Source organism: Aspergillus aculeatinus (assembly GCF_003184765.1).
Source record: "Aspergillus aculeatinus CBS 121060 unplaced genomic scaffold BO66scaffold_63, whole genome shotgun sequence".
Lineage (NCBI taxonomy): Eukaryota > Fungi > Ascomycota > Eurotiomycetes > Eurotiales > Aspergillaceae > Aspergillus > Aspergillus aculeatinus.
The window spans coordinates 1-25124 of record NW_020291532.1 but is presented as its reverse complement, the minus strand read 5'-3'; the positions used below and the strand labels follow the sequence as shown (position 1 = coordinate 25124).

At 51.7% G+C, this 25124-nt stretch overlaps 7 protein-coding genes across 7 annotated transcripts; 2 read left to right on the top strand and 5 right to left on the bottom strand.

Moving 5' to 3' along the window:
- Nucleotides 1-194: 194 nt before the first annotated feature.
- On the top strand, nucleotides 195-4435 carry BO66DRAFT_358884 (cation-translocating P-type ATPase). Its single transcript, XM_025644954.1, has 10 exons — nucleotides 195-552; nucleotides 616-689; nucleotides 756-1295; nucleotides 1351-1621; nucleotides 1672-1912; nucleotides 1969-2363; nucleotides 2418-2766; nucleotides 2827-3410; nucleotides 3481-3798; nucleotides 3886-4435. The coding sequence occupies exons 1-10, from the start codon at nucleotides 335-337 to the stop codon at nucleotides 4184-4186; spliced, it is 3291 nt and encodes a 1096-aa protein (XP_025499270.1). The 5' UTR covers nucleotides 195-334; the 3' UTR covers nucleotides 4187-4435.
- A 437-nt stretch (nucleotides 4436-4872) lies between these two features.
- Nucleotides 4873-6817, bottom strand: BO66DRAFT_423477 (DUF3431 domain-containing protein). The gene is made up of 4 exons (XM_025650110.1): nucleotides 6689-6817; nucleotides 6039-6499; nucleotides 5322-5891; nucleotides 4873-5248 (listed from the first exon to the last, which is right to left on the bottom strand). The coding sequence occupies exons 2-4, from the start codon at nucleotides 6428-6430 to the stop codon at nucleotides 5191-5193; spliced, it is 1020 nt and encodes a 339-aa protein (XP_025499269.1). The 5' UTR covers nucleotides 6431-6499; nucleotides 6689-6817; the 3' UTR covers nucleotides 4873-5190.
- A 2474-nt stretch (nucleotides 6818-9291) lies between these two features.
- BO66DRAFT_442984 (Rab family GTPase) lies at nucleotides 9292-10240 on the bottom strand (the record flags this gene model as incomplete). Its single annotated transcript, XM_025651473.1, has 2 exons — nucleotides 9292-10118; nucleotides 10195-10240. The coding sequence occupies 2 exons, from the start codon at nucleotides 10238-10240 to the stop codon at nucleotides 9292-9294; spliced, it is 873 nt and encodes a 290-aa protein (XP_025499268.1).
- Nucleotides 10241-11759: 1519 nt separating this feature from the next.
- BO66DRAFT_209761 (putative MFS monosaccharide transporter) lies at nucleotides 11760-14180 on the bottom strand. Its single transcript, XM_025642585.1, has 4 exons — nucleotides 13652-14180; nucleotides 13469-13576; nucleotides 12863-13403; nucleotides 11760-12786 (listed from the first exon to the last, which is right to left on the bottom strand). The coding sequence occupies exons 1-4, from the start codon at nucleotides 13743-13745 to the stop codon at nucleotides 11946-11948; spliced, it is 1584 nt and encodes a 527-aa protein (XP_025499267.1). The 5' UTR covers nucleotides 13746-14180; the 3' UTR covers nucleotides 11760-11945.
- Nucleotides 14181-14978: 798 nt separating this feature from the next.
- BO66DRAFT_209709 (uncharacterized protein) lies at nucleotides 14979-15532 on the bottom strand. The gene is made up of 2 exons (XM_025642584.1): nucleotides 15410-15532; nucleotides 14979-15320 (listed from the first exon to the last, which is right to left on the bottom strand). Exons 1-2 carry the CDS (start codon nucleotides 15429-15431, stop codon nucleotides 15100-15102), a joined length of 243 nt encoding a protein of 80 aa, XP_025499266.1. The 5' UTR covers nucleotides 15432-15532; the 3' UTR covers nucleotides 14979-15099.
- BO66DRAFT_209680 (uncharacterized protein) lies at nucleotides 15474-16487 on the bottom strand. The gene is made up of 3 exons (XM_025642583.1): nucleotides 16374-16487; nucleotides 15668-16130; nucleotides 15474-15597 (listed from the first exon to the last, which is right to left on the bottom strand). Exon 2 carries the CDS (start codon nucleotides 16116-16118, stop codon nucleotides 15705-15707), a length of 414 nt encoding a protein of 137 aa, XP_025499265.1. The 5' UTR covers nucleotides 16119-16130; nucleotides 16374-16487; the 3' UTR covers nucleotides 15474-15597; nucleotides 15668-15704.
- Nucleotides 16488-22775: 6288 nt separating this feature from the next.
- Nucleotides 22776-24733, top strand: BO66DRAFT_431955 (L-lactate dehydrogenase (cytochrome)). Its single transcript, XM_025650611.1, has 3 exons — nucleotides 22776-23050; nucleotides 23110-23423; nucleotides 23503-24733. The coding sequence occupies exons 1-3, from the start codon at nucleotides 22948-22950 to the stop codon at nucleotides 24580-24582; spliced, it is 1497 nt and encodes a 498-aa protein (XP_025499264.1). The 5' UTR covers nucleotides 22776-22947; the 3' UTR covers nucleotides 24583-24733.
- The last annotated feature ends 391 nt before the right edge of the window (nucleotides 24734-25124 follow it).

Below are 25124 nucleotides of genomic sequence, written 5' to 3'. Positions count from 1 at the left end.
GAGCCCATTTGCGGGATTTACCAAAGCCACTGATCTCAGTCTCGATCTAGCTTCAGGTCCAAGCTGCTTTGATGACTGGTTCGGATTAACCCCTCAATCTCGCAATCCGCATGTGGTATTGATGACAATCGACTGGGCCCTGCAAAAAATCTCGCATGGCAGCTGCATAGCGTCAAGAGCATGGTTGACACATGACAGAATGTGACCCCAAGTATAAAGAGCAAGCAAAGCACAATACGCTTTTGCCCGTGTTATTCTCCTTCAGCCTTCTCTCTTTTTCATCCATCTCTTTGGTGTCTGCTTTCCTCAGAGGCTCTCTACCCTCTAGTCCAACATGGCGCACCAACGGTCAAGCTCGCCAAAAGCAGAGGCAACCCGCCTCCGCTGGCAGGAGGTAGACGAAGAGACTGGTCTCCAGCCCAAGAAACTGCTTCCAGATCTCTCAAGAACTGTGTCAACCATGTCAAACAACTCTCAAATGTCTGCGCGGAGTCGGAACCGGAGGGCAACTGTTGATCCTTCACTTTCATTGCCAATCCATTACCGCACTGTGTGAGTGCTCTCTCTTGATGAATCATGCAAGCATAGCAGATAAATTAACAGTGACCGCTGTAGCTCCTTCGACATCGATGAAGCAAGAGAAAAAGAACTTGCTGAGACCGCCAAAACGAAGAACAATGTCGTGACAGGTAGACATCCTCAACTTGGAACTTGTTATCCTGCGGGTTGTGGCTGATTTGTAATCTCTTTTCCAGACCTCTCGAACCTCGACTGGCATCAAATTTCCACCGAAGAGCTGCAGAAACGATGGAAAGTCGATATATCGCAGGGGCTCTCGCGCGAACAAGTCCAGCAACGCTTACAGGAATACGGAAAGAATGCTCTCTCGCCACTGCCACACCAGTGGTTCTGGCAGATATTTGGTTACTTCTTCAAAGGCTTCGGTGCCATCCTCCTTATAGGAAGTGTTCTGGTGTTTGTCTCATGGAAGCCTCTCGGGAATCCTCCAGCTATAGCCAATCTTGCCTTGGCTATCGTTTTACTTGCCGTGTTCTTCATTCAAGCTGGGTTCAATGCGTGGCAAGATTGGTCATCATCACGAGTCATGGCGTCGATCACTGCCATGTTGCCGGAAAGTTGTCTTGTTCTCCGCGACGGCTCACTCACTGTGGTCTCTGGACCGGAAATTGTTCCTGGTGATGTTGTGCATCTCACAGCCGGAACCAAGCTGCCTGCTGATTTACGCCTGGTCGAAGTCTCCACTGACGCGAGCTTCGATCGTTCGATCCTGACTGGTATGCCCCCCGCCCCCTAAGACACATGGCAGCTTGTTCTAAGAAGTGTCTGAAGGTGAATCCGCCCCGATCAATGGAACGGTCAACTCTACGGATGACAACTACCTCGAGACACACTGTATTGGTCTACAGGGGACACACTGCGTGGCTGGAAGTGCCGTGGGCGTCGTTGTCTCCACTGGTGACTCGACCGTCTTTGGTCGAATTGCAAAGCTGACCAGTGAGCCCAAGAAAGGCTTGACCACCTTGGAAAAAGAGATCCTGCGCTTTGTGTCATTCATTGTCGCAATCATGCTAGCTATGATCATTCTAGTTGTTGGGGTTTGGTATGTTTTGCCTGAAGCGCAGCATGTTGCTCGATACTCACAATCCATAGGGCTGGATGGCTTCGAAAAGAACATCCTGACTGGATCAACGTTCCTACTCTGATCGTCGACTGCGTGAGTGTTGCTATCGCATTCATTCCTGAAGGCCTTCCAATCGCCCTTACCGCAAATTTGACAATCACTGCCAACCTCATGAGCAAGAACAAGATTCTGTGCAAATCGCTGAAGACCGTGGAGACTCTGGGTGCTGTCTCTGTAATCTGCTCCGACAAGACTGGAACGTTGACAAGGGTTTGTCTTATGCAATTGCCGGAGCGTCACTGTTTACTAATCTTGTGGCCTACCAGAACAAAATGTTTGTTACAGAGTGTGCCATCTCGACAACCTGCTTTAGCCCTGATTCAGCAAGGGATGAGATGAACAGGAAAGGCAAGAAGAGCGGAGTCCACCAGCTTCGCGCCATGGCCGGTCTCTGCAATGCAGCTGAATTTGATGCCGCATCCATGCAGCTCCCGCTCCACGAGAGAGAAATCCATGGAAATGCCACTGATCAAGCCGTCCTGAGGTTATCCGAGGGTTTGGGATCGGTAGCCAAACTGCGCCAAACGTGGAAAAAGACCTATGAGCTGGCTTTCAACAGCAAGAACAAGTTTATGGTACGGACATTCACACTTGCTGAACCAGAGGGACTAGGACTCGCGATGTCTGCCGCAGAGTCTTCGCAGTTCAAGCGCAGCGATATGTAAGTTGGCAAACGCGCATTCCTTTGGGCCAAATACTTACAGGCCCTGACTAGTCTTTTCACGATTAAAGGTGCACCGGACATTCTTATCGACAGATGCTCGCAATTCATTGATCTTGATGGCAGCGTGCAGCCACTGGAAGCGCGGATGCTGGCTCGGATGAGAGAAGTCAAGGACCAGTGGTCTGCAGAAGGAAAGCGCGTAATTCTCCTCGCGCGAAAACTCCTCTCTTCAGCTGAGATAATGTTTCAGCCATCCTCACACGAGTTTGAGACTGAAATGCTGAACCAAGCGAAGACCGGGCTGGTTCTAGTCGGCATGGTCGGTATTGTCGATCCTCCGAGGGAAGAAATTCCAGACGTCATTAGTACCCTGCGACGCGCAGGGATTCGGATCTTCATGGTGCGTATCCGTGCAGATATTGAGATCTGGGCTGCATAGTGCTAACTGCATCTCCACCAGGTAACCGGCGACTTTGGCCTCACAGCGCTGGCTATCGCACGGCAATGTGGAATTGTTGGCACAAACGGTCTCGTTGATGATGCGACTGCTCTCAGAAGATCAACGGATTCCGAGAAGGCCTCCAGTGCTCCTACTGCCTCCGCGATCACCATCAGTGGAGCTGACCTTATGAGTCTCAATGACCACCAGTGGGAACAACTCTGTCAGTACCAGGAAATTGTCTTTTGGCGAACCACTCCCGAGCAAAAGCTTCGTATTGTTCGCGAGTTCCGCGCAAGAGACGAGATTGTCGGCATGACTGGCGACGGTGTTAATGATGCGCCTTCTCTGAAGGCAGCTGACATTGGCATCGCACTGGGTAGCGGGTCCGACATTGCTATCGAGGCCTCTGACATGGTTCTTCTGGAGTCTTTCTCTGCCATCGTCGAAGCGGTACAGTACGGGCGGGTTGTCTTTGACAACTTGAAGAAGACAATTGTCTATCTTCTCCCAGCGGGCTCGTTCTCAGAGTTCTGGCCTGTCTTTTGCAATGTCGTCTTCGGGCTTCCTCAGGTCCTCTCATCCTTTTTGATGATCATCATCTGGTAAACTTCCCCCCCACCTTTTATTTTTAAAATGATAACTCGCATTAGCTAACAAGCTCAATCCAATCAGTTGCTTCACAGACTGCGCGGCCGCGACAGTCCTCGCCTACGAGAAACCCGAAGCCGACGTCCTCCTCCGTCCCCCACGCAAGCCCAAGCAGAACCGCCTCGTGAACTGGAAACTCATCTTCCACGCATACGGTGTTCTTGGCGTTATTGAAACCGTCTGCTCCTTTGCCATGGCCTTCTGGTACCTTGAGCGCAACGGCGTCCCCTTCTCCGTCTTCTGGTTCAAGTTCGGCAACTACCCCTCCGACATTGACCAAGACTGGCTCACAGCCCGCCTCAACGAAGCTAGCTCTGTCTACTTTGTCAACCTTGTCGTGATGTAAGTTGCCTCCTCCTCCTCCTGTACCACTGCTCGTCGGTGTTCTCTTCTCGTTCCGACAACTAACATCGATACCAAAAAACCCAGGCAATGGTTCAACCTCATGGCCGTCCGCACTCGCCGCCTCTCCATCTTCTCGCACCCACCAGCCTTCAATAAAAAGACTCAGAACCTGCTCCTCTTCCCCGCCATCTTGTTTGCCTTCGTCATGGCCATCTTCTGGCTCTATATCCCCCCGCTCCAGCGCACCTTGAACACAACCAGCGTCCCCGCGATTCATTACTTCCTGCCTGCGGCATTCGGGGTGGGGATCGTGGTGCTGGATGAGCTGCGGAAGGCGGGAGTGAGGCGGTGGCCGAACGGGCTCCTGGCTCGATTCGCGTGGTGAGAGTCTGTTGCTTTACTTTGCTTTGTGGCCGGTGGTTTGAGGATTATTGCTTAGAGGCTAGGCTACATACATATGTACTTGGTTGGGAGGCCCACCGGCAGGTTACACCCGGAGCCCGGTGCATGTTGGTTCCGATTTAGACTGGGATCTCTGCTTTATCCGAATGGGGTAGGTAGACTAGCTTGCAGTGCAGTGGTCTGGTGGATTTGGACTCTGTCATACCTGGTTACTTACTAAGTATGGGTTACGGCTGGCCGGGATATGGCTGGCTGGGCGGGAGGGGTTTTGAGTTATCTTCGTTCCTTTCGTTTCTTGATGTACATACATTCATTCATATATACTTACTTACATATGATATACGATAATTGAATGGGTGATATTTCTCCTGTATATCCGAGTTGACTTCGGTAGGGCGGGGACAGTGGTCTTGTGTCTATTATTGATTCACTCTTTGCCCGGAGAGGGACATCCAGAGTGGTGTTTGCACATTTTGGTCGGTAGTCAAGAAGCGGTCTAATCTATTGTCGCCACAATTGAGGACCAGGTATACCATGTGCACTCCGCAGAATTGACAAGCAAGCACCGTGAATAAAGACAAGACTATCCAATTGCCACAGCCTAGTGCTTTAACGTGTATACAGACTACCAGTCTCCCACCCTACGTTTGCACTCACGGAACAAAGTTTAATTCCAGGTATCATGTATATTTGCTCATTGACGGGGCTTTTTAAATAAAAATAAGAAAAAAAGAAAATATGGAAACCAGATTTCCAAGACATATACAGCCAACACCACCGAAGTATAGATAGAAGACGTTGCGTGAGATCGTCGCCAGATACAGGACCAGAGAAGGGCGAACGGCGGATTGGGGAAAGAAAAATTACAAGGTAGATGATAGATGGGACAAAAATGGAGGAGAGAAAGAAAGGGACGGGGTTTGGAGGAGTATTCTGTACAGACGCGGCGAGGAAGGGAGAGAGAAAGAGAGATGAAATGGCAATCTATCACCAGAAGTAGGGGTTGCCGTAGACGTCTTCGTAGCATTGGTAGGAATCGGGGCAGCTATTGCGCGCTTCGGTTAGCATCGATTGTTTGGGATGGAGGCGCAGAAGATAGAAGGGAAAAGAGAACGTACTAGACGGGTTCCTGTCCGAAGATGATATGCCAAGTGTACTCCATAACGCCCGCGGCCAGCTTGTCCGACAGCGGGGTGGTCAGCACCCACTCGTAGAACCACATGTAGTCGCTCAGGGGCCGCTGGAGCACCTGGTCGCGCGAGACGGCGAACTGCGAGCAGCAGGCGACGGCGACGACCTCGGGGACGTCGGTGTTGTTGAAGAGCTGCTCCCAGGCGTCCGCGTAGACCCGTTCGGTGGTCTGGCCCGACTGGGGCGGGTTGCGGAAGGGGCGGATCTCGTCCGGGCAGCCGGGAGTCATCTGGCAGCGGAGGTTTGCGTAGCCGTTGCGCTGGACGAAGTCGGTCTGCAGGGCGCGGATCGAGTCGACATTGCTGTATTCCATGGTGTCGGTGTGCCAGGCGCCCGGGTAGCCGTCGCGGTGGCTGTGGATGAAGACGATCGTCGACGGGAGGTCGTCGTAGTGTTCGATGATGTATTGGAGATAGGCGAGACTCTCACGGCCCTTGTTCTGGGGGGTGTGTTTGGCGGCATTGACGTCGTCGACGGTGTAGATGTAATTGCGCCAGCTGCGAGAAAAGAGAGAAGATCTTAGTTAGCGAGACAATTCTGCTTCCATTGAAGAAAGCGCACAGCTGGGGGTTCCGGCGCAGCCGTGCATAGAAAACAAAAAAGAGAGTTCGCAAAGATAAAGTGTAGATTGAGGGGAAACATACTCCGCCAAGTCGTTGCTAACCCAAGCTGTATCCTCCGCGGCCAATTTGGCCATGACAATCACCCGATCATTGGGAACGATAATCGGGGTGGTTTCGTAGACTGGCCGTGACCCGAGCGCGATGCCGTCGTCGTTGTCGTCCGCGGCGGCGGCGGATTGATCCTTCTTCCCCCCTCCCACCACTGGGAGTTCCTCCTTAGAGGCCGGGATAGTGGCATCCTTGCTCTTGTCGTTGGTCGCGGGTTCCGACGAGCCCGAACCGCCGCTTAAGCCGTTGAAGCTCCAGCCGGACTGGACGCGCGAATCATCCTGGACGAGATCGAGGTGGCGCTTGATCAGGAAGATGGCGACGATAAGGAGGGCGGCCGTACCGATACGGTAGGATAGTCTCATTTCATAACATTTGCTTGCTGTCTTACGGCCGAGGGGGGCTTTGGAATGGGGCGCGTGGGTGGCTGAATTCTGGATAGAAAGAGATTCCAATGAGCGATCGATTTTAAGGCAAGGAGAAGGAGGAGAGGGGGGTGGAAGGGAGGAGGGAGGGAGGTAAGTAGTAATAAGAAGCGGAGAAATAAGGAGAGACACAGCAGGCAGCGGACACGGCAGGGCAAGACAGCAAATTAAACATGAGGGTAATTTAGGAGGACTTACTCTATGACGCCGAGTAGTTATTGTCTATGAATAGGGAATGGCGATTTCAGTCCGTCAAGAAAAGGCGAGGAAGGGAGTGATTAAAGAAGGAATGAATAGAAGGCAAAGAAGAAGAAAAGAAGCAGCAGCAAAGCAGCAAAGCAGCAATGAAGCAGAAGCAGAAGCAGAAGAGCGGAAAGGAAAGAAGCAAGAGCCGGCCCCGTCGACGGGGGCCTGAGGCTTATCACCACCGGGTCTTTGCGCGGATTGGTGGATTGCCTGGTGGAGAGTGGAAGGGTTGTATGTATGGATGTATGTATGGATGTATCGTACTGTCAGACGTAATTTTACCCAGGCGTAGGAAATACCAGCCGATTAGTGGCTGTCTATAGACAGTAGACAGTAATTTCGCATTGTGAAGCATTTCAATGGACAATGAATAGGCTAATTTTACCAGAATTGAGACAGAGGTCTCACTTGGCCCATAGAATTATCCACATTGAATGCAATGCAATATTGGCAAGCAGCAATTGTTCTGTAGGTCTCCGTAGAATAGTATAAGTAATGTATGTCGCCATCCCCCCTTGTACTTGCGTTGCACATTACAGGCTTCTGTTCTTTTCTTCTTACCCCCCCTCACGTTAGACAACATGACGGGACGATCATTGCAGTCCTTCAGCCAAGTGCGTAGTACCCAGTAAACTCCATCTCCGGTGGGACGAATAGCATGAGTGCTGCCGTGTTTCCTCTCTCGGTGGGAAATGAACAATCCAGAGAGATTGTGTGGTGGTGCCTGATCTGGGCCAGCTAGTCAGAAAAAGATCCACCGGCGAGTTCGAGTCTATCTCAAACGTCCCACCGAAACCGCGGGTGTGAGTGGCCACTGATAACCCGGCCATTCCACTTTGAACCCTTTTTTTTCTGCTGCCCTTTTCTCTGCACTTCTGGTTCTGGCCCAGTCTCGGTCTCAGTCTCAGTCTCTCAGTCCCACGATCAACCAGCTGCACTGACAGTCAGCTTGATTATTCACACAAGCCCTGTTAGACGGTTTCGAATCCCAACCAAGAAGGCAAAAGGTTGTGCCCGTGTACAGTACGGTACTCGCCTCGTGTATGTGGAACAGACAATCCTTAACTTAGTTGCTGTTTGTTGTATGTACTGTAGTACAGCAGCAGCAGAGAGAAACAATGCCCTTGTCAATTGCCCTCCCTCTCTCTCCCCCTCTTCCTCAATCACAACACAACACAACCTCGGCAATTAAAAGGCCACCACTGCAGGACAATCGAAACTCCTCCAAGAAACAAATCCATCAATAGGAACAACCCCCAATCCCACCTGATGCTTGCCGATCAATTCATTCGTCCCTGTTGAGAAATGAAAATCTTGGACGATCGAGCAAGACAGCAGTGAACATAACATAGAGTCTGAAACACGTCTTTTTTTTCACGACTGTCAGCCCGCCGCCCGGCCTGCGGGTGTGGGGCTCGTATCGGGCGCGCGGAGTTTTGTGTCTGGAAGGGATCTGGCCCGTTGCAAATTTGGCAGGATCTTGTACGGGTTTGGGAAGGGGGAGCTGGAGACGGAGCTTGGAGGGCCTTGTGAAGGGTTCACTCAACGATAACTATTCGAGGTTTGCAAGTTTACACACGTATGATCTGTTCACTGGCACCATGAATAACCTAGTGGTACTTTGTACAGTACAAACCGTAACAACTTCCTTCAATGTTCGGAAGACGGTTTGTTTTTAGAGGAAGGCTTGTCCCACAATTCTCATTCTACTAACGTTATCCATCGCCTCGAATACCTCAAACAGTCAGCAATACGACGATCCGTAAATCAACACGACTCGCTGGATTTTTTTTTCTTTCCTTTCTATGTTCAATTAGCACCTAGAAGTCACATTAAATAATGCCGGGACCAAACACAGCTGACGTTCAAATCATAATCTCATAATGACTAACAACTCGTCAACCGGGAATCAATCGCAAACTGTTCGATTGCAGATTTTGACTACAGAAGGAATCTTAGTACTTACAACCGCGACCAAAATTAGAGGCCGTCCCGGCAGCACGACAAAGATGCCGTAACGAATATACCTGGGTGAGTGACTCAGAGGCAAGATCATGTTGTTCCCAATCGGGCACTCGAGAGACGAAATGTAAGCTGGCTTACTATCACTGTTGGCGGTTGCAAGATCACATGGCATCGTCAGCTTCAACTGACCAGAGTACTTTAGAAACAGTTCATGTCATGTCCATTAGATCCTCCCAGAAGCGCCCTAATAAGATCTATCTAACGACCACCCAAATCCGATGCCATGCCAGCAATCATAGTGTAGCAGTTCAAGCAAAACCACAAGACAAAGAAAGAGAATGGAAAAAAAGTACAAACACAGCATGAAGAACAGAAGAATCAAAAGTCGTATACATCGTCATCAAATCATGCAAAATAGAGGAGAGAAATGTCGAATGCAAGTCGAACGCCCAACCGAGGTCCTCTCAACGCAAAGAACATACAGGGACCGAGCAGTGGATGCGATGGCGCGAGGCAGGAAGACATAAGTTGTGGAGATCCCGTGCAGAGGTAGATGATAGCCGGAAACGAGAACCGAGGAACGCGCGCGATCAGCAGCATCCCCCTTTCTTCCTGGCCACCTCCACCGGAACATCGACCTCATCGCCCTGGCTGCTGGGCGGGAATCCAAGCCAACTGCGCCGCTTGTCGCCATACCCCAGCCGAAAGCTACCGCTGCCATCGATATTCGCCGGACTGGCCGGGGGCATGCCATCGAGCGAGGACGGCGACAGCAGCGACGGGCTCAGCCCGGCCTCGCGCTTGTTGCGCTGCTCGACCAGCTTCCTCGTGATCACCCGGAACACCTCCTCGATGCCCTCCCCGTCCTTGGCGCTGATCTCATGGCAGCAGTCCCATCCGATATCCTGGCCCCAGAACCCGCTGCTGCGCTTGCTGTCGATGCCCTGGGGCGTGCTGGACGAGGGGCCGTATCCCGCGGACGGAGGAGGGGTCGAGGCTTGGGTGGGGTAGAGCTGTTCGGCGACGTAGGCGATGGTGCGCTCGAAGGGGACCCGGCGGCGCGTGGGTTCCATGGTCACGATGTCGGATTTCGTCCCCACCACGTGGATCACGATGGGGTCGTCCTCGAAGACGTTCTTCTTGAGCTCGAGGAGCCACCCGGTCATTTCTTGGAAGCTCTGTTCGTCGGTGATGTCGTAGCAGAGGAGGCAGGCGTTGGCGCCGCGGTAGTAGAGTCGCGAGATGCTCCGGAACCGTTCCTGGCCAGCAGTGTCCCAGATTTGGAGGCGAACAATTGTATCGGAGGCGCTGTCGAGGACGCGTTTTGTGACAAAGGAGGCGCCGACGGTGGATGCAGTGCCGGCGGGATCGAAGGCGTTCTTGACATAGCGTTGGACGAGGGAGGTTTTGCCCACGCCTGCGCCATGGATGTGTGTTAGTAGAGTTACATGTAGTGTTTGTCTGCTATTTTGTTGTTGGGGAAGATGACTGACCCTGGGCGCCGAGGACCACAATCTTGGCCTCAAGAGATGAGCTCATGGCGGGGTAGAGAAAGAGGCGGGGCCGAGGGAAAGCTGGATTTGCATGTTCCAGCAGGAAGAAGAGATGAGTGAAAGAGCGCGCACGCGCAAATGAGATAAGTTTGTACAAGAAGAAAAGGGAAAGAAAGAAAGATAAGACAGAGAGTGAAAGAGCGTGAGAGTGTGAGAGTGTGAGAGGAAAACAAGCGAGAGGCGTGGAGTGTGAAAGGATCAGTCAGTCAGTCAGTTAGAGTCAAGCAAGCAAGCAGGCAAGCAGGCAAGCAAGCAGGATTCAAGGAAGACGAGCAGCAGCACGCAGTCATTTCCAAGAAAGCGGGAACGAGGCTCAAACAACCAACCCACCAGCCATTCGTTCATTCACTTCTTCATTTCATTGATTCACTTCAGCCCCCCCTCCTCTCTCCTCCACCCTTTGACCCTCCGCCTAAGATCAAATCGGAGCCATCACGAACTAAAGCAGATCAGCCGATCACTGACGTCTGTCTGTCGTGCTCTCCGGTGCGCTCTTCCCTCCTCTTATCGCAGTCAACTGGACTGTGAACAAGAATCGGAACACAATTAACTCAAGCCACTTGATCGAAGCTGTGTGCAAATGGATTGAACACTGACTGCCATCAATAATGTTCATTCACATCCAGACGCAACAGTGAAATCTGGGTAGTTAGTTCCCTCCAGGCTTTTCCCCAAAGACCCTTCCTTCGGCCCCCCCTTACAGGGATCAGCTGGGCTTGCTTGCTTGGCTGCAGAACTTCGAGCCACGGAATTCGCCTCGAAACATTCACAATCAGAAGAACACTCCCTCCCTTCGATCGGTCTTTTCCGGAGCCATTGCTGACGAACGTCAATGATGGACTTTGTCCGGGAGTTCATCCCATCCTTGCAAATTTTGAGCCTCAGTCCAGAGCTATTGCAGGGCACAGACCGCTAGAAGGTGCGAGAGCCCGCAAAGAACGAGATTGGAGCTTCTAGCCTTTTTTTCTTCTCCTTCCCTTCCCTTCTCAACTCCCCCCAAGCGATAAGCGACCGACCGAGCGAAACTCGGACCACCTGCATGCAGGTCCCGCGGATTTCTACCACTCACCTTTCAACCAGACAGTCGGGACGTGGTCAATACTTTAATCTACTCGCGACAGGCCAATTTAGAATCTACGAATAGAAAGTGGTCAAGTCCAAGAAAATGCGCTTTTGAAATAATTCCATGTTCTATCCACACCTTTTATGGGTGGTGATCGGCCATCGTTGCTGAAATGGCCGATCCTGAGAAATGTACAGAAACTCTCACCATAAGGCAAGACAAGACAAACATTTGAGCCTCGACCTGTTCCACACATGCCAAGCAGCTCAGGGGGTAATCGCGTAGGAAAATACAAAAATATCACAACAGTAATCTGGGGGAATCTATATGTTCAACGGCTACGCCGAGTCAGAGGGCGTAGCCGAAACAATGCCAATACCAAAATCATGTAACTCCGGTCGTAGACCAGCACTGTCCTCTGTCATACCACAATGATAGAAGTTTTGGAAGACAGAATAACAACATCACAAGTAAAGAAAAAAAAGGACCAAGCATTGAAGCTGCATCTAGCCGCCTTCTAGGGTGTCACTCAAGCGCAGACAACCAGGGCTGGCAGCAACGAAAGGTCCGAAGCATGCAACACGTTAAGGCATTGACTCAAACAATATGAAAATGACATGCGAGCATTTTACTCGAAGTCCTTGCCGCTGTTCGAGCCGGACAGATCAGCAGCGCTCGTCTTCTCTTCGTCGTTGGCGCCACCGAATCCGTACTCCATGGCCTTCTGCTCGACTTCGTCGTCCGTAAGCTTGGGAAGATCCTTGGCAGCCTTGACGTAGCTGATGTTTTCGGTGAAGCCCTTGGCGAAGATGATGTCAATTTCCTCCAAGCTTCGGTTGGCTGTCTCCGGGTAAAAGAACCAGATGAAGGGAATAAAGAGGGCGTTCATGGCAGCGAAGAAGCAGTAAGTACCCCAGCCAATGTTAGACACCATCACGGGGGTAATCATAACAACGAAGAAGTTGAACAGCCAGTTACTGCATGTAGACACAGCGTTCGCCTTGGCCCGAGTCTTGATAGGTGACAACTCGGCCGGGTACAACCAGGGCAGAGGAAGCCAAGTAGCACCAAACGCAGCCATGTAGAGGAAAATGCCGAAAATCGATCCCTTGGCCGTTGACTTGGTACCGGGAATAAGGCAAGCGAAGGTAATAATCATCGCAACACACTGAACGATAGAACCGCCCAGGAAAAGCTTGCGGCGACCAATCTTTTCAATAAAGAACCAGGAGAACGTAGCAAAGATAGCATAGACAATCATGTTGACGCCGGAGATCAAAAGGGCAAAGTTAGTACCCTCTTTCAGGTTTTCTTCGAGTAACAGGGGCAAGTAATAGATGACCGCGTTGCAGCCCCCGAGTTGCTGAAAGATCTGAGACGAAGAGCCGATCAACATGCGACGAAGATGTTGAGAACGACCGCCGGTGAGCAGGTCACGATATGTCACACCCTGACCCGCAGCACTCGAACTAATGACATCGGTGTTAGCCTCCCGCGCGACCAGGGACTCAGATTCGCAATGGCTGCAAAGGTGACTAGACTTACGCTCTGATGGAGTCGATGACCAGCTGCTTCTGGAGCTGTGTCTCGTGGTCGTTGATCTCGAAGCCGCCCAGAGCCGCCAGCACGTACTCTCCCTCCTGGACGCGATCCTTGGCAATCAAGTAGCGCGGGGAATCAGGAAGGTAGTACATTCCGACGATGATAATCAATCCAAAGAAGATCTGGAAGGCGATGGGGAAACGCCACACGAGATCCTTGTTACCGAAGTGGGCACCGTAATCGATCCAGTAGGCAATAGCAGTACCGATAGCGATGATACCACCCTCGATACAAATCAGAAGACCACGGTTGCTTGTCTTCGAACATTCAGCCTGGTAAGTAGGAATGGTTGAGGTATTCATTCCGTTCCCGATACCGGTGATGACACGACCGATGAAGAATTGCAACAGGGGGATGTGGCCGGCAAACGAGGTAACCTGGATAATAACACCGATAATCATGATAGTAGCTCCGCACATGATGATCAAGCGACGGCCAAGTCTATCACCAAAGAACAGAGCGAACAAAGCGCCAAACAAGCAGCCTGCATGGTGTGGTCGTTAGGAATGATCAAATGCTAACCTGATACAGACTGTGAAGTATACGAACCCAACTCATAGACCGAGGTCACCAGGGCCTGCATCGTGGCATTGCCCTTGGTGGCAGTGAAAAGGTCTTGGAAAGCCGTGTCGCTGATGATACCGGACATGACACCCTCTATAGTAAATTAGAATTAGCTCAAGACTCTTCATGGTGGCTCCCAGAGACACCCGGTGAAGGATCAAGACATACGATCGTAACCGAACAAGAGGAAGCCCATCGTAGCAATGGTCGAGATGGACACGGACAATTTCTTGCCCGACATCCCTGCGTACGTCGGCGCCATGGTGATAGGATCTGTACAAGATAACGGCAAACACTCAAAAAGATAGATGTAGAGGTTGAGGGATCCCAGTCAAGATGGATGGGATATCTAGAGCGATCGAACACTTAAGTTGAGTCGCTCTCTTCTCCAATGAACTCCTGTTTCAGTCGAGTCTCCCTTTGCTCGGTTTCACCCAGGGCTAGGAGAGGAGAAGAAGGAGGGATGCAATAGAGATGAGTGAGAATGAGACAGAAACCGAACGCGGAGAAGTCGGGGAGGGAAGGGGGGGGGGATTAACTACTTATCCCCATGGTGCTCACGGTCTCATGCATGCTGATTGACAATCTCTTATCCCCCAAGCTGCTGCGCGAATATTCCACTAGTCGGCGACGGACATTGAAAACATAACCACACTCCTCATTATTGTTTGTTTTGTGGAGCAGCAGGGGACCGAATGCATCAATAACGCTGGGTTAAGCATCTTTTGGGGGTGGATCCAGAGGCCCACTGTGGGTGGACAATGAGCAATGACATCACGGCATTTTCCTTGGGACCACTAAAACATTTCCCGAGAAATTGATTTAATTATTTTGCTTATTTTGTTAAATAATTCAGGAAAAGAAAAAGAAAAAGAGGAAGAAAAAAAAATAAAAGAAAAGACATAAATGGAGGGGGAAAAGATTGTAGCCGCAAAAAAGGGGGCCCGGGAGGAAGGCAAAGAATCGTACCAAGGATTGTTATTCAATCCCACCCGAGGCTACCTGAGAATCGGGATGGGCCCTGCAGTTGGCCCTTTGTGGGTGAGTGAGTTGACATAGCAGGTGTCACTCGTTATTGTCCATTTCCGACACACAGGTTGAGACGCAGCATCGGGGCCATAATGGAAGCAAGGCTACAAGCCTGTGACATGTCTAGCAGTCACAAGTACGTGGCTGTGGTGTCCGAGAAATGCTTTTTCGGCAGACTGTGCATCAAGGAATAGAGGATACTGTCGGTAGAAAGGTCCGGCGTAGAAGATCTGATGATGGGTACTCCATAACATACATGATAGCCCAGCTGCCTGCCGGAGCGGAACTGCCGATTCCCAACGTGGAATCAACTGTGCAGGGCTGAGTTGCCTGTTGAATTGGCATGTTCCACTCAATTGAGCAACTCAAGCGAGGGGTTTTTTCATGATGGAGAATCCTCGTGCCGGCTGAATAATCTTACATGTTATCTCGCCTGCCTGGACTGGACTCCTGGAGTCAGTGCCCGCTCCCGGGGGAATCTGAATGCGGGCGCCATTTTTGTTGCAGTATTTGAGCCTCCAAGACTCGATTCCCGCGGCCTAACATCCACCATCATCAGGGTTCAACACACGTCTATTGCAATTGCATCACAAAACAAGATCTCCCTGCCCATGCAGCTCCAGGTCACTTGAGGCACATAAGGCAATGATGGTCAAAACTGAATGCGCGCAGCAGTCGGCCCTCCTTCGGGGAGCCGTTTCCGTAGGCGGTTCCATAAAGTTTTCCCGACTGCGCCTAGCGTTGAGACTGCAAGGTGAGACGACCTTGCGCCAATGGCAATATTCATTTAGCTTATGGTGAATAAGTACTAGGTACCTATTAACTAACTATCCATAATTTTCGAGAATATCGAATGTCTGACTGGAAGAGGTTTAGACAGGTGTAGGGTTAACACACATCTTCGGTCAGTCCATTGCATTGGGTGGGAGGCCCTCGTTGCTGATTCGGTCCCACCGCTCACCAAAATCTGGTTGCTCTCCACTCAAGTTGGTCTTCCCCTCTCCATCTCCAGCTCCATTTCCCCTCCCGTAATATGGGTTCAATATCCCTCCGCATCTTTCCACTCCGTCGCGAGTCACGCATTCCTTCGCGATTTATTCAGCCTTCTGAGCCCGCGGTTTTCGTGATTATGTCTACTTTGCGAGGGACACCTACTAGAATTTAGATTCTCGACTTTAAGACACCTTACCCGTCATTGGGTCTTTGAACGGTGTCCGAGGCTCTCTATGTCCGCAGTTCCACTCGGAACCGGAAGGGACTCAAGATCGGGAAGGCCGTTGGCCCGTCCAGGTACCCCCGAAAGTCGGCGGAAAAAGTAATTGACGACCCAGCCAGACATTCTGTAGTCATGAGACTGCCAAGCTTGCGATAAAAGTCGACGTGTGTCTCCTGCGATCTGCCTGGCTACTGTAACCTCGAAGCCCCCACTGACACTAAGCGAATTCGGGTGATTCTCTGAATTCCACCCCTCGGCGCTGACAAGCAATGAATCAGCACTTTTCGTTCGGAACCCATGCGCGCCGGGTTGCTTAGCAGAGCTTAGCATATGCCCTAATGGTCGAAGGATGACATGCTTGTCTCGTGCCGCAGAAATGGTGGTGATCATGACGAGCTCGATCTAATTTTCATCTCGCCATTACGTCAATGGCGTTTTTGAGGCCGCATTGGCCATAAAAGCGAAGACCAAGCAAAAAAGAAGAAAAGAACACTATGCTTGTTTGGCCCTGGTGTACGAGATGTCGACCAAACTCCCAAGCCCTCGTCTCGGCAAGAGACGGAGTGGGGGAAAAGCTTGTGGGGAAGATCCAACCTTTTTGGGCAGATCAAGTGGGGGGAAGTCGGGGACTAAAAGAACGCGCACCTGCCGCCAATCGTCATTTGAATGCTTCGTCTTCTTGTACCCAACGAATGCGATCCATTGGTCAATGAAATTGCCAGTCAGTCAGTTGCTGATTCTGCGCCAATAGAACAGCTTGGTTCTGCTGAGCAAGACAATCTGACCTCTGCCCCTCAAGTCCGAATCCTACCCATGGCCCCATTGACTCTTGTCGGGGAAATTCATATCCTTCCAGGAAGGAGACTTTCGATTCTTTGAAGCAGCATGTTCCGCGCTAGTCTTCCGACATCTGACGGGCAGACTCATGTAGCAAAGATCGACATGAACGAACGTGTCGAAGTCCACTCGAATAATTGTCTGACCAGCCGCTATATTGATTCGAAGAGCAATGGTGTAACTACCAACGAAGCAGTTTGGCATAGAGCGGTCCGGATACAAGAAACGGGCGTAGCGAAAATAAGACACGCGACAGCCGAGGTAGTGACGACATCGACGATGGTCGGGTTGATTTCTTTTCTGATCGTGAATATCGGGAGATGATAATTGTTACCTGCACGAGAATTGGCCCCATGCTGCGGTCGCTAGCATTGATATGATACGGTTCAAGTAATGATCACCGCATTAGGCAGGTATCAAATGTCCGGATGGGGAAGAGGTCCGCGCCGTCTCAGGCATCAGTATCCATGTCCCGCTCAGTGGACGGAAAGCACGATAGCTTTTCTGGGCTAACACGGACAGAGTGAGTGCATCATCCTCTACGTCTGGAGAAAACTCATACAACGGGGTGTTGCGGTGAGGCCATCGGCCTTCATCCGACTTGTTTCCGAGACTCGGGTCGAATTTTGAAGTTGACTGACTGGTTGAGATCTCGACGGAGACGGCCCGAGGGTTGAAACCGACTGCACACGGTCGGGCTTGGCTGCGACAAAGATTCGGGATGGAACAACGGAACGGGGATTCGATTGTTGAGAATGTCGACGCTTCAGGAGATTCGACCCGCCTGACAGTGCGGAAATTTTCATTTCGCATACACCGTATCACGTAAGAGGTCACCGTTGCATGATCAGCCCATCATTGGCGGACACAAGTGGACTGAATAGAGCCGATGTTGAGTAAGAGAAAGTCAAAGCTCGCCGGTCGTCCCAAGCGAAACCACAAACTTCGATCGAATGATAATGGATGGTACGTATCTGGCCCCTCGCTAGCCAAGCTGCATTCTGGCGACAGGAGTAATTAGTTGATTGGTGGTTGGTTGTTTAACAAGGGATGGCAGTGGGTTGAAAATCGAGGTAGCTTGCAGACCATGCTGTATCTGACGAGAATCTCGTGTGCGAGGTCGTGACTGTGCTGGAGCTTTCGTCGAACGGAAGACTCAGCAGGTCACATAGCTTTATATAAAATTGCTCTGCGCACGAGCTCATATGTCTAGGGGTAGATAGATCGGGAGCCCGATGCTTCTTATACCGACCAGCGGACCCGGCACCGGCGTGCCGAGTGCCAAAGGCCATCTCGGTCTGGATGCCGGAGCTCTCGGAGCTTCGAGTCACGAGGACACGCAAAAGAAGAAAGATATAGGATCGTGGAGTCCAGACTTGGGCCAATCGAGGGAATAAAGCACCCTCAGCTTGTGCGACGTGAAGAGAATGGAATGTGGACAGTACTGAAGGCAGGTTCGGAGAGTGCTTCACATGCAGTCTCCCCAGTTCTAGAACCTCCATGCCAAAACTGCCAACCCAATCAAGGGCGACGCTTCCAGGCATCAGCTCCTCTTTCGTCAATTGGTACTCAAACTCCGTCGCAGTGAAGGCTCATAATATCCATTGTGGCTTTGCAGGTCAACAACTGTAACCAGGAAGCAATAAAAGTATGGCAGCCTAGAGTTGTAGCACTGAAGCCTGTTCCTTGCTGCATGATCCGTGCGTACCTGACAGCTGTAAACAAAAAAAGATCGGATTTGCGGCTTATGTAAGCAACAGCTTCGACTTTGTCTGACTCGGCATTGTTTCTCGCTTTCCTGGGGTTGTTCATTCAACTTGCCCATTCTTGGGCACATTCCTGTCTGACCTACGTCCAAAGACAATTGTGTAGCAGCAATACATTTGTTTATCGCATCTGCATGTATCCCATGCGTGACACCTTATCCCGTAACGTTATACCGGTGGCACTACGAGCCGCTGCCCTTGCTTATCGACGGCAACGAGGGTTCTGTCCATTTTCCCCCTTAGGTATACCGCTATGCGCTGCTACGCCCCCTTGCCCCCTCTTAAACCAAGTGCTGTCTGTCCCGGCAGGTCGGGTTACGGAATTACTGGATATGATGTGAAGATATCATTCGGAATGTCGATTTCCGCGATCTATAGAATTTTGTGTCACCACTAGCAGCAAATAGACTCGGCGATCGCTGCACTGGACTATATGTGCCTCCCAGTCCTACGTGCCGTGCCGTGCTAAAGCACCTCAACAGTTCATAGCATAGAGTTTCTTCGGAAGTCGCTTGATTAACCTACTAAATATTCTCTGATGTGACTGATGTATCACCGGAACGAAGCGAGAGGGTGGAATCAATGGCCTTTCATGTCTTAGCGGGACACCCCTACTTCGGAGCTATTGTGCCTTCGTCCGCATCTCAATCGGCCTACTAGGACTCTCAGCGAGAGCGATGGAGACATGTACCAATCACTGATCTGGAAGATAAGACGCCGTTTCCTCTGCTAGCAATATTCGGGCGACCTCAAATCCACATGTGGACAGCGATGAGTGTGGCGCTTGTCATTTCTGAACACCTGGTCGATGATCCTGCCTGCCCTAGCTACTCGTATGCATCATCAATCTGCGCGTGATGGATGCTTTCCCTGTCCTTGGTATTCCGTCGCATAATTATGACAAGCGCACAGACTTCCCATACCACCCTCAAAATCATGGAGCTATATTCTGCGGTTCTCATTCAACGGCAAAGTGCTCGGACGCATTTCTGTTGAGACAACGGCCGGAAAGCCTGTCTACCATTTAGACGTTTATCTTTTCATGGAACATCCAATGACTTCATGGGCTTCCTACGCCTGATCTATCCTTCATGTGTCTGATACGGTTTTGGTGCGGGGAAGAGGTATATCCGGGGCAAAGCCTGAGGCAGACAACTCTAGTCAACCAACCCATGTGGCCAACGACGTGGAGTACATATCCCACAAAATGAAAGAATATCATTGCATCGGATAACCTGCCGTTTCAGACCATCCCTGAGAATCCGCAATCATCTCCGGCTTTTCTGGATGTCCCATGCATAGCAGCATGACTCGCTTCGGCGTCTTAGCTCAATCCTGGCGCGCAATGGAATCCTGGTAGCCTTTGCCGAAGGCATCGCTAGCTACCAACATTTCCACTAAGTATTACACGAGAGTATGACGACCTTCTTCTCACCATTCGGCCCCAACATGGCAACTAACGCCGTCGGGCAAGCTCTTTGCTTATACGTGGTCAGAGCCCCACCTGCGTTCAGACTTGGTTGCTTCCCGGGCGAGAGTCGTCATTTCCAGAGACGGCCGGCAAGAGTGTTTCTGGGGCACATGGTGGCCCATCTCCTCCCCCCCTCATTCTCCAAATGGAGAAGAAAAATCTGTCCGGGGGCCCGAAGTAGTCGTCAGTTAGCTCTCCACAACTCCGATTCCGGACTCCGAGACCAAAGTGGTTAGGATAATGTCTTTCCCGCTGCGGTTGTCATCCTCCGGACGATTCCCGTGAGCGATGAAGTTCCCAGCAAGCGACAGATTCTCACAACATCTTGCCCATGTCATAACCAAAGACAGTCCGATAGAATTTGCTTCTTCCTAAGGGATATACCACCATGGCTTCGGGCCGGTGATAAGACCGGACCTGGGTGAGCGAGGGGCAAATGCTGCGCTGCCACGGGCTACAGATCGATGCTCGCTCAGATATACTTCCGATGCCAAGTATCGATTTGCGCTGTGCTGCAGACACTTGAAAAGCTTGGCCTCGCAAATTCAAGGCCTACACAAAAGTGACTTGTCGGGCGAACTTGTCTTGATCCAATCTTCTCGGATAAATATTCACCTAATGGAAAGTTATTGCATAAGGCTCGATCATGCAACAGTTTGTGATGAGCGGAGACTGAGTATTCTTTACTCTCAAGTTCTTTTTCATGGTCCAAGCACAGCAAGCACAGCCATAGACGTCACAAATCTGCGCTCGCATTTTGTTGTATGCTGATCGATATTTCTCATACAATCCGAGAACAGACATCGTCTACGGAGTCGGAGTGTGCCTAACTTTCTCGGCACCTTTACAGCGGCGGTCAATGTGAAAGATGCAGCTGAGAGACCATTCCGTTCACATGCAGCCAGCCACCAATTTCTGAGCCATCAAACCAGAAAGCTCTCGGTAAGACTTGAGTTATCTCATCCGCTGCACGACCCGGCTCAGTTGGAGTATCAGGGCAAATCCACCTTTTTACTGTACTCCGATTGTGCCGTACTACAATTTGACAGTTCCCGCTAGCCTCCTCACCAGCCTCCGTTGCTCTGGGCTCCGACGCAGCCAGATACTCCTGATGTCGCGCTGACCGACATGCTCCCCATCCCTCTCACAACATCGTCCGTATACATGCGTCCCTGGTCTCCTTTAAGCTCGGCACGCGACACCGACCCGGCGCAATGCAGCAACTTGTGCTCGACCTAGGTCCTGAAGAAGACAAGCAAGAGACCCCCAAGATCACCTCTGTTTACTTTAGATTCTCATACCCGCCGCAGCAACAAGCCCCAAGCGAATGAAGTTGATATCTGGGGTCTGCTCGCCACTGCTTGTATTCAAGTCGGCCGGATGTGGTAATGTAGTGCAGCTCAGCATTCACATTCTTCCAAAGCGCGTTATGCCATTTAAAAGCAAATTGAGCGTAGCTCGGGCCATGTCACTACGTTGCAATTTTTCCATCCCTTAGCCGGGCGTTGATGCGAAACAAATCTCCTCCTGGCATCAGCTGTCGCCTCTCCGCCAAGACTCTCCGACTCTGGGATAGATAAGAAACCTTTGTCGCATGAGAAGCGGCCGACGGGGGCACAGCAACCTCCACAGGCACAGCAGCCTCCACAGGCACAGCAGCCTCCACAGGCACCATTGCCGCAGCAGCCCCCGCAGGCTCCTCTGCCGCAACAGCCTCCACAGGCACCTCTGCCGAAGTATAGTGACTTGGGAGGGGATGGCCTAACTTGGAGGCAGGGAAACGGCCCACGATAGATGAGTAGATTCGGGTTGTTCGGAAGGACATTGTCGAGGCCGTATCCGGACTGTCGTAAATAAGGTTGAGCTCCAAAAGTCGGCAGTTAGTGTTTCATTCAGGGGGGGCTGTCTGTGGTCCTGGTGAGATGAAGAACGATGGGAGCGGGCCTAGGACGGGCACGGAGGACGTAGTAAAGGATGTACAGTACTGTGAGTGCCGCCACGGACTTTGTTCTATGATTATCCACAGTAGAAACACATTCCGTTCACTAAAATCGCCTAGAAATATTGTGAAATGAAGTTCAACAATGCTAGATAGTCAATTTTACAAAGTAGAGTCAAGACACTGTTCAGCTGTAAGATATATATATCCACCCGTTCGACCAAGCTCAATGTAAAACCCACTATGGCTAGCCGGATACAGTAGATTGCGTATGACTTCTCCTAGCAGTCACATCATGGGTCTAGTGCAATCATTATTATGGTAAGACAGTTAAGCATAACAAAGATATCTGGCTAAGGTGGCTAGTTTCTCGTCGTGGGAGAGCGATTAAGGTGATCTTGGAGGACATGCCTGTATTTATTGAGCAAACAACACTCCCGCATAAGATTCTGAGGGCATCTCCTTGCACCAGTTATCCCAATATATGGCATTTCTCTACATTCAGCCTTGAATGGAATGATGATTTCCAGATGCTCTTGGCCTATTGTGGACTCATCAAATCTGATATTGCCGTTTCCGGCCACGGAGGATCGACTGGACCCTGGACCAACCCGTTCATTGAAGATACCCCAAGAATCTTAGTCTTACGTAGTAGCCCAAGAGTCGAGTTATCTGATCTCACTATGATCGTACTATGAAACGAGTTGCCATTAGTCACTCACAAAATAAGGAACCTGGAGATTAAGTTGAGCTGTGGCTATGCCGCTATGGAGGCGTCAAGCAGACAATCTCGAAGGAGAAAAGCCGAGGATGAATGAAGGATCGATAAGTCGGCCGAGAAGAGCCCGTCGCCCGAATTGCGCTGGCAAACCCGGGTCTTTTTGGCAGTGGGTTGACCAACGACCGCTCTGCGATTTCCCACCGGCCAGTGTCAGCGTTCAATAGGCTCGCTGGACATTATCCCGAGGATCATTTCCCCAGTCCGTCTCCTCCACAACTTAACTTGAAGTCTATCTGTCCGCCGTGACGTTCTTCCATAACCCCGTGCTTCTCGGGCGAATCAGTCCCTCGGCCTCCTCCACCTTTTCGTCCTGAATCCTTCTTTTTAACTTATCCTTTGATCCTACCACTTTCCATTCCTCAATCATCCATCTCTACCCCCGTTACCCCTCTCCCATCCCCTCATACCACATACCCATCGCCGCAATGACGAAACTCACCGGCGCTGATGTCGCCCAGCACAACTCCAAAGACTCGTGCTGGGTCATTGTCCATGGAAAGGCCTACGATGTGACGGAATTCCTGCCTGGTAAGATTTTTAATATTGCGTGTTTTCACCAACTTCCGTTGCCACTAACACCACCGCAGAACACCCCGGTGGCCAGAAGATCATTTTGAAGTATGCCGGCAAGGATGCGACCGAGGAGTTCGACCCCATCCACCCGCCCGACACGCTAGACAAGTTCCTCGACCAGTCCAAGCACCTGGGCGAGGTCGACATGTCGACAGTCGAGCAAGAAGAGAAGGTCGCCGACCCGGAGGAGGAGGAACGCCAGGAGCGCATCAAGCGCATGCCCCCGCTGGCAGCGTGCTACAATCTGATGGACTTTGAGGCGGTTGCACGCAACGTAATGAAGAAGACGGCCTGGGCCTACTACTCCAGTGGTGCGGATGATGAAATTGTAAGCCTCCCTGCGCTAAACCCAGACGCGAGAAGAAAAAATGTCGAGAAACATTCGCTAATTCGCCCCGAATCTCCAGACCATGCGCGAGAACCACTCCGCGTTCCACAAAATCTGGTTCCGCCCTCGGATCCTGGTGGATGTGGAGCACGTCGACTTCTCGACAACGATGCTGGGCACCAAGGTGTCGGCGCCATTCTACGTGACGGCGACGGCGCTGGGCAAGCTGGGCCACCCGGAGGGGGAGGTGATCTTCACGCGGTCGGCGCACACGCACGACGTGATCCAGATGATCCCGACGCTGGCGTCGTGCTCGTTCGACGAGATCGTGGACGCGCGGCAGGGCGAGCAGGTGCAGTGGCTGCAGCTGTACGTGAACAAGGACCGGGCGATCACGAAGCGGATCGTGCAGCACGCGGAGGCGCGCGGGTGTAAGGGGCTGTTCATCACGGTGGACGCGCCGCAGCTGGGCCGGCGCGAGAAGGACATGCGGTCCAAGTTCTCGGACGTGGGGTCGAGCGTGCAGGCGTCGGGCGGCGACAGCGTGGACCGGTCGCAGGGCGCGGCGCGCGCCATCTCCTCGTTCATCGACCCCGCGCTCTCGTGGAAGGACATCCCCTGGTTCCAGTCCATCACGCGCATGCCCATCGTGCTCAAGGGCGTGCAGTGCGTCGAGGACGTGCTCCGCGCCGTCGAGGCCGGCGTCCAGGGCGTCGTCCTCTCCAACCACGGCGGCCGCCAGCTCGAGTTCGCCCCCTCCGCCGTCGAGCTCCTCGCCGAGGTCATGCCCGCCCTGCGCCAGCGCGGCTGGCAGGATCGCATCGAGGTCTACGTCGACGGCGGCATCCGTCGCGCCACCGACATGCTCAAGGCCCTCTGCCTCGGCGCCAAGGGCGTCGGCATCGGCCGCCCCTTCCTCTTCGCCATGTCCGCCTACGGCCAGCCCGGCGTCGAGCGCGCCATGCAGCTGCTCAAGGACGAGATGGAGATGAACATGCGCCTGATTGGCGCCAACAAGATCGAGGACCTGAACCCCAGTCTTCTGGATGTTCGTGGCCTGGTCGGCGGCCACAATGCCGTCGTGCCTTCCGATACGCTTTCCGCTGGAGCTTATGATCCTCTCGTCGCGCCGCGGTTCAGCGAGAAGGCCAAGTTGTAGGCTTCCTTCCCCTCTTCTGGCTCACTCTTCTTTATCTCGGTTTTCGTGACGGCCTGTCTCTGCCTCTTTTTATATACATGTTCCTTTTATACCCTGTTGTTAGACTTTTATCCGATCGGATTATAAAACATATGGCCGGATGACCTTCCTGCCCACACGTATATACAATATATGATGACATCACTGGATCTTGTTCTGTGTCTGTTGTAGCAAATAGTATAGTCACGGATCTGTCCATCGGAGTAGTAATTCATCTGTAAATGGTGATATTAACGCCTAATGCACCCGATGCAGCGCTTTTGTTGAAAAACAATGACTGGCAAGTAGCAGATACGCTGGCACCCATCCTGTTCATGACCATGACCACTCACTGCTCCTGTAAACCGAACCACTCACCCCCCGGCTGCCTGCCATATGCAAACAAACAAAGTTATATACAGTCCCGATATCAGCCCCAATCCCAACCTCCGTATGGTCCATCATCCATCTCACCTAGAATCTTCCCGAATCACAACACACAACATGGAGTCCTCCGTCAACTC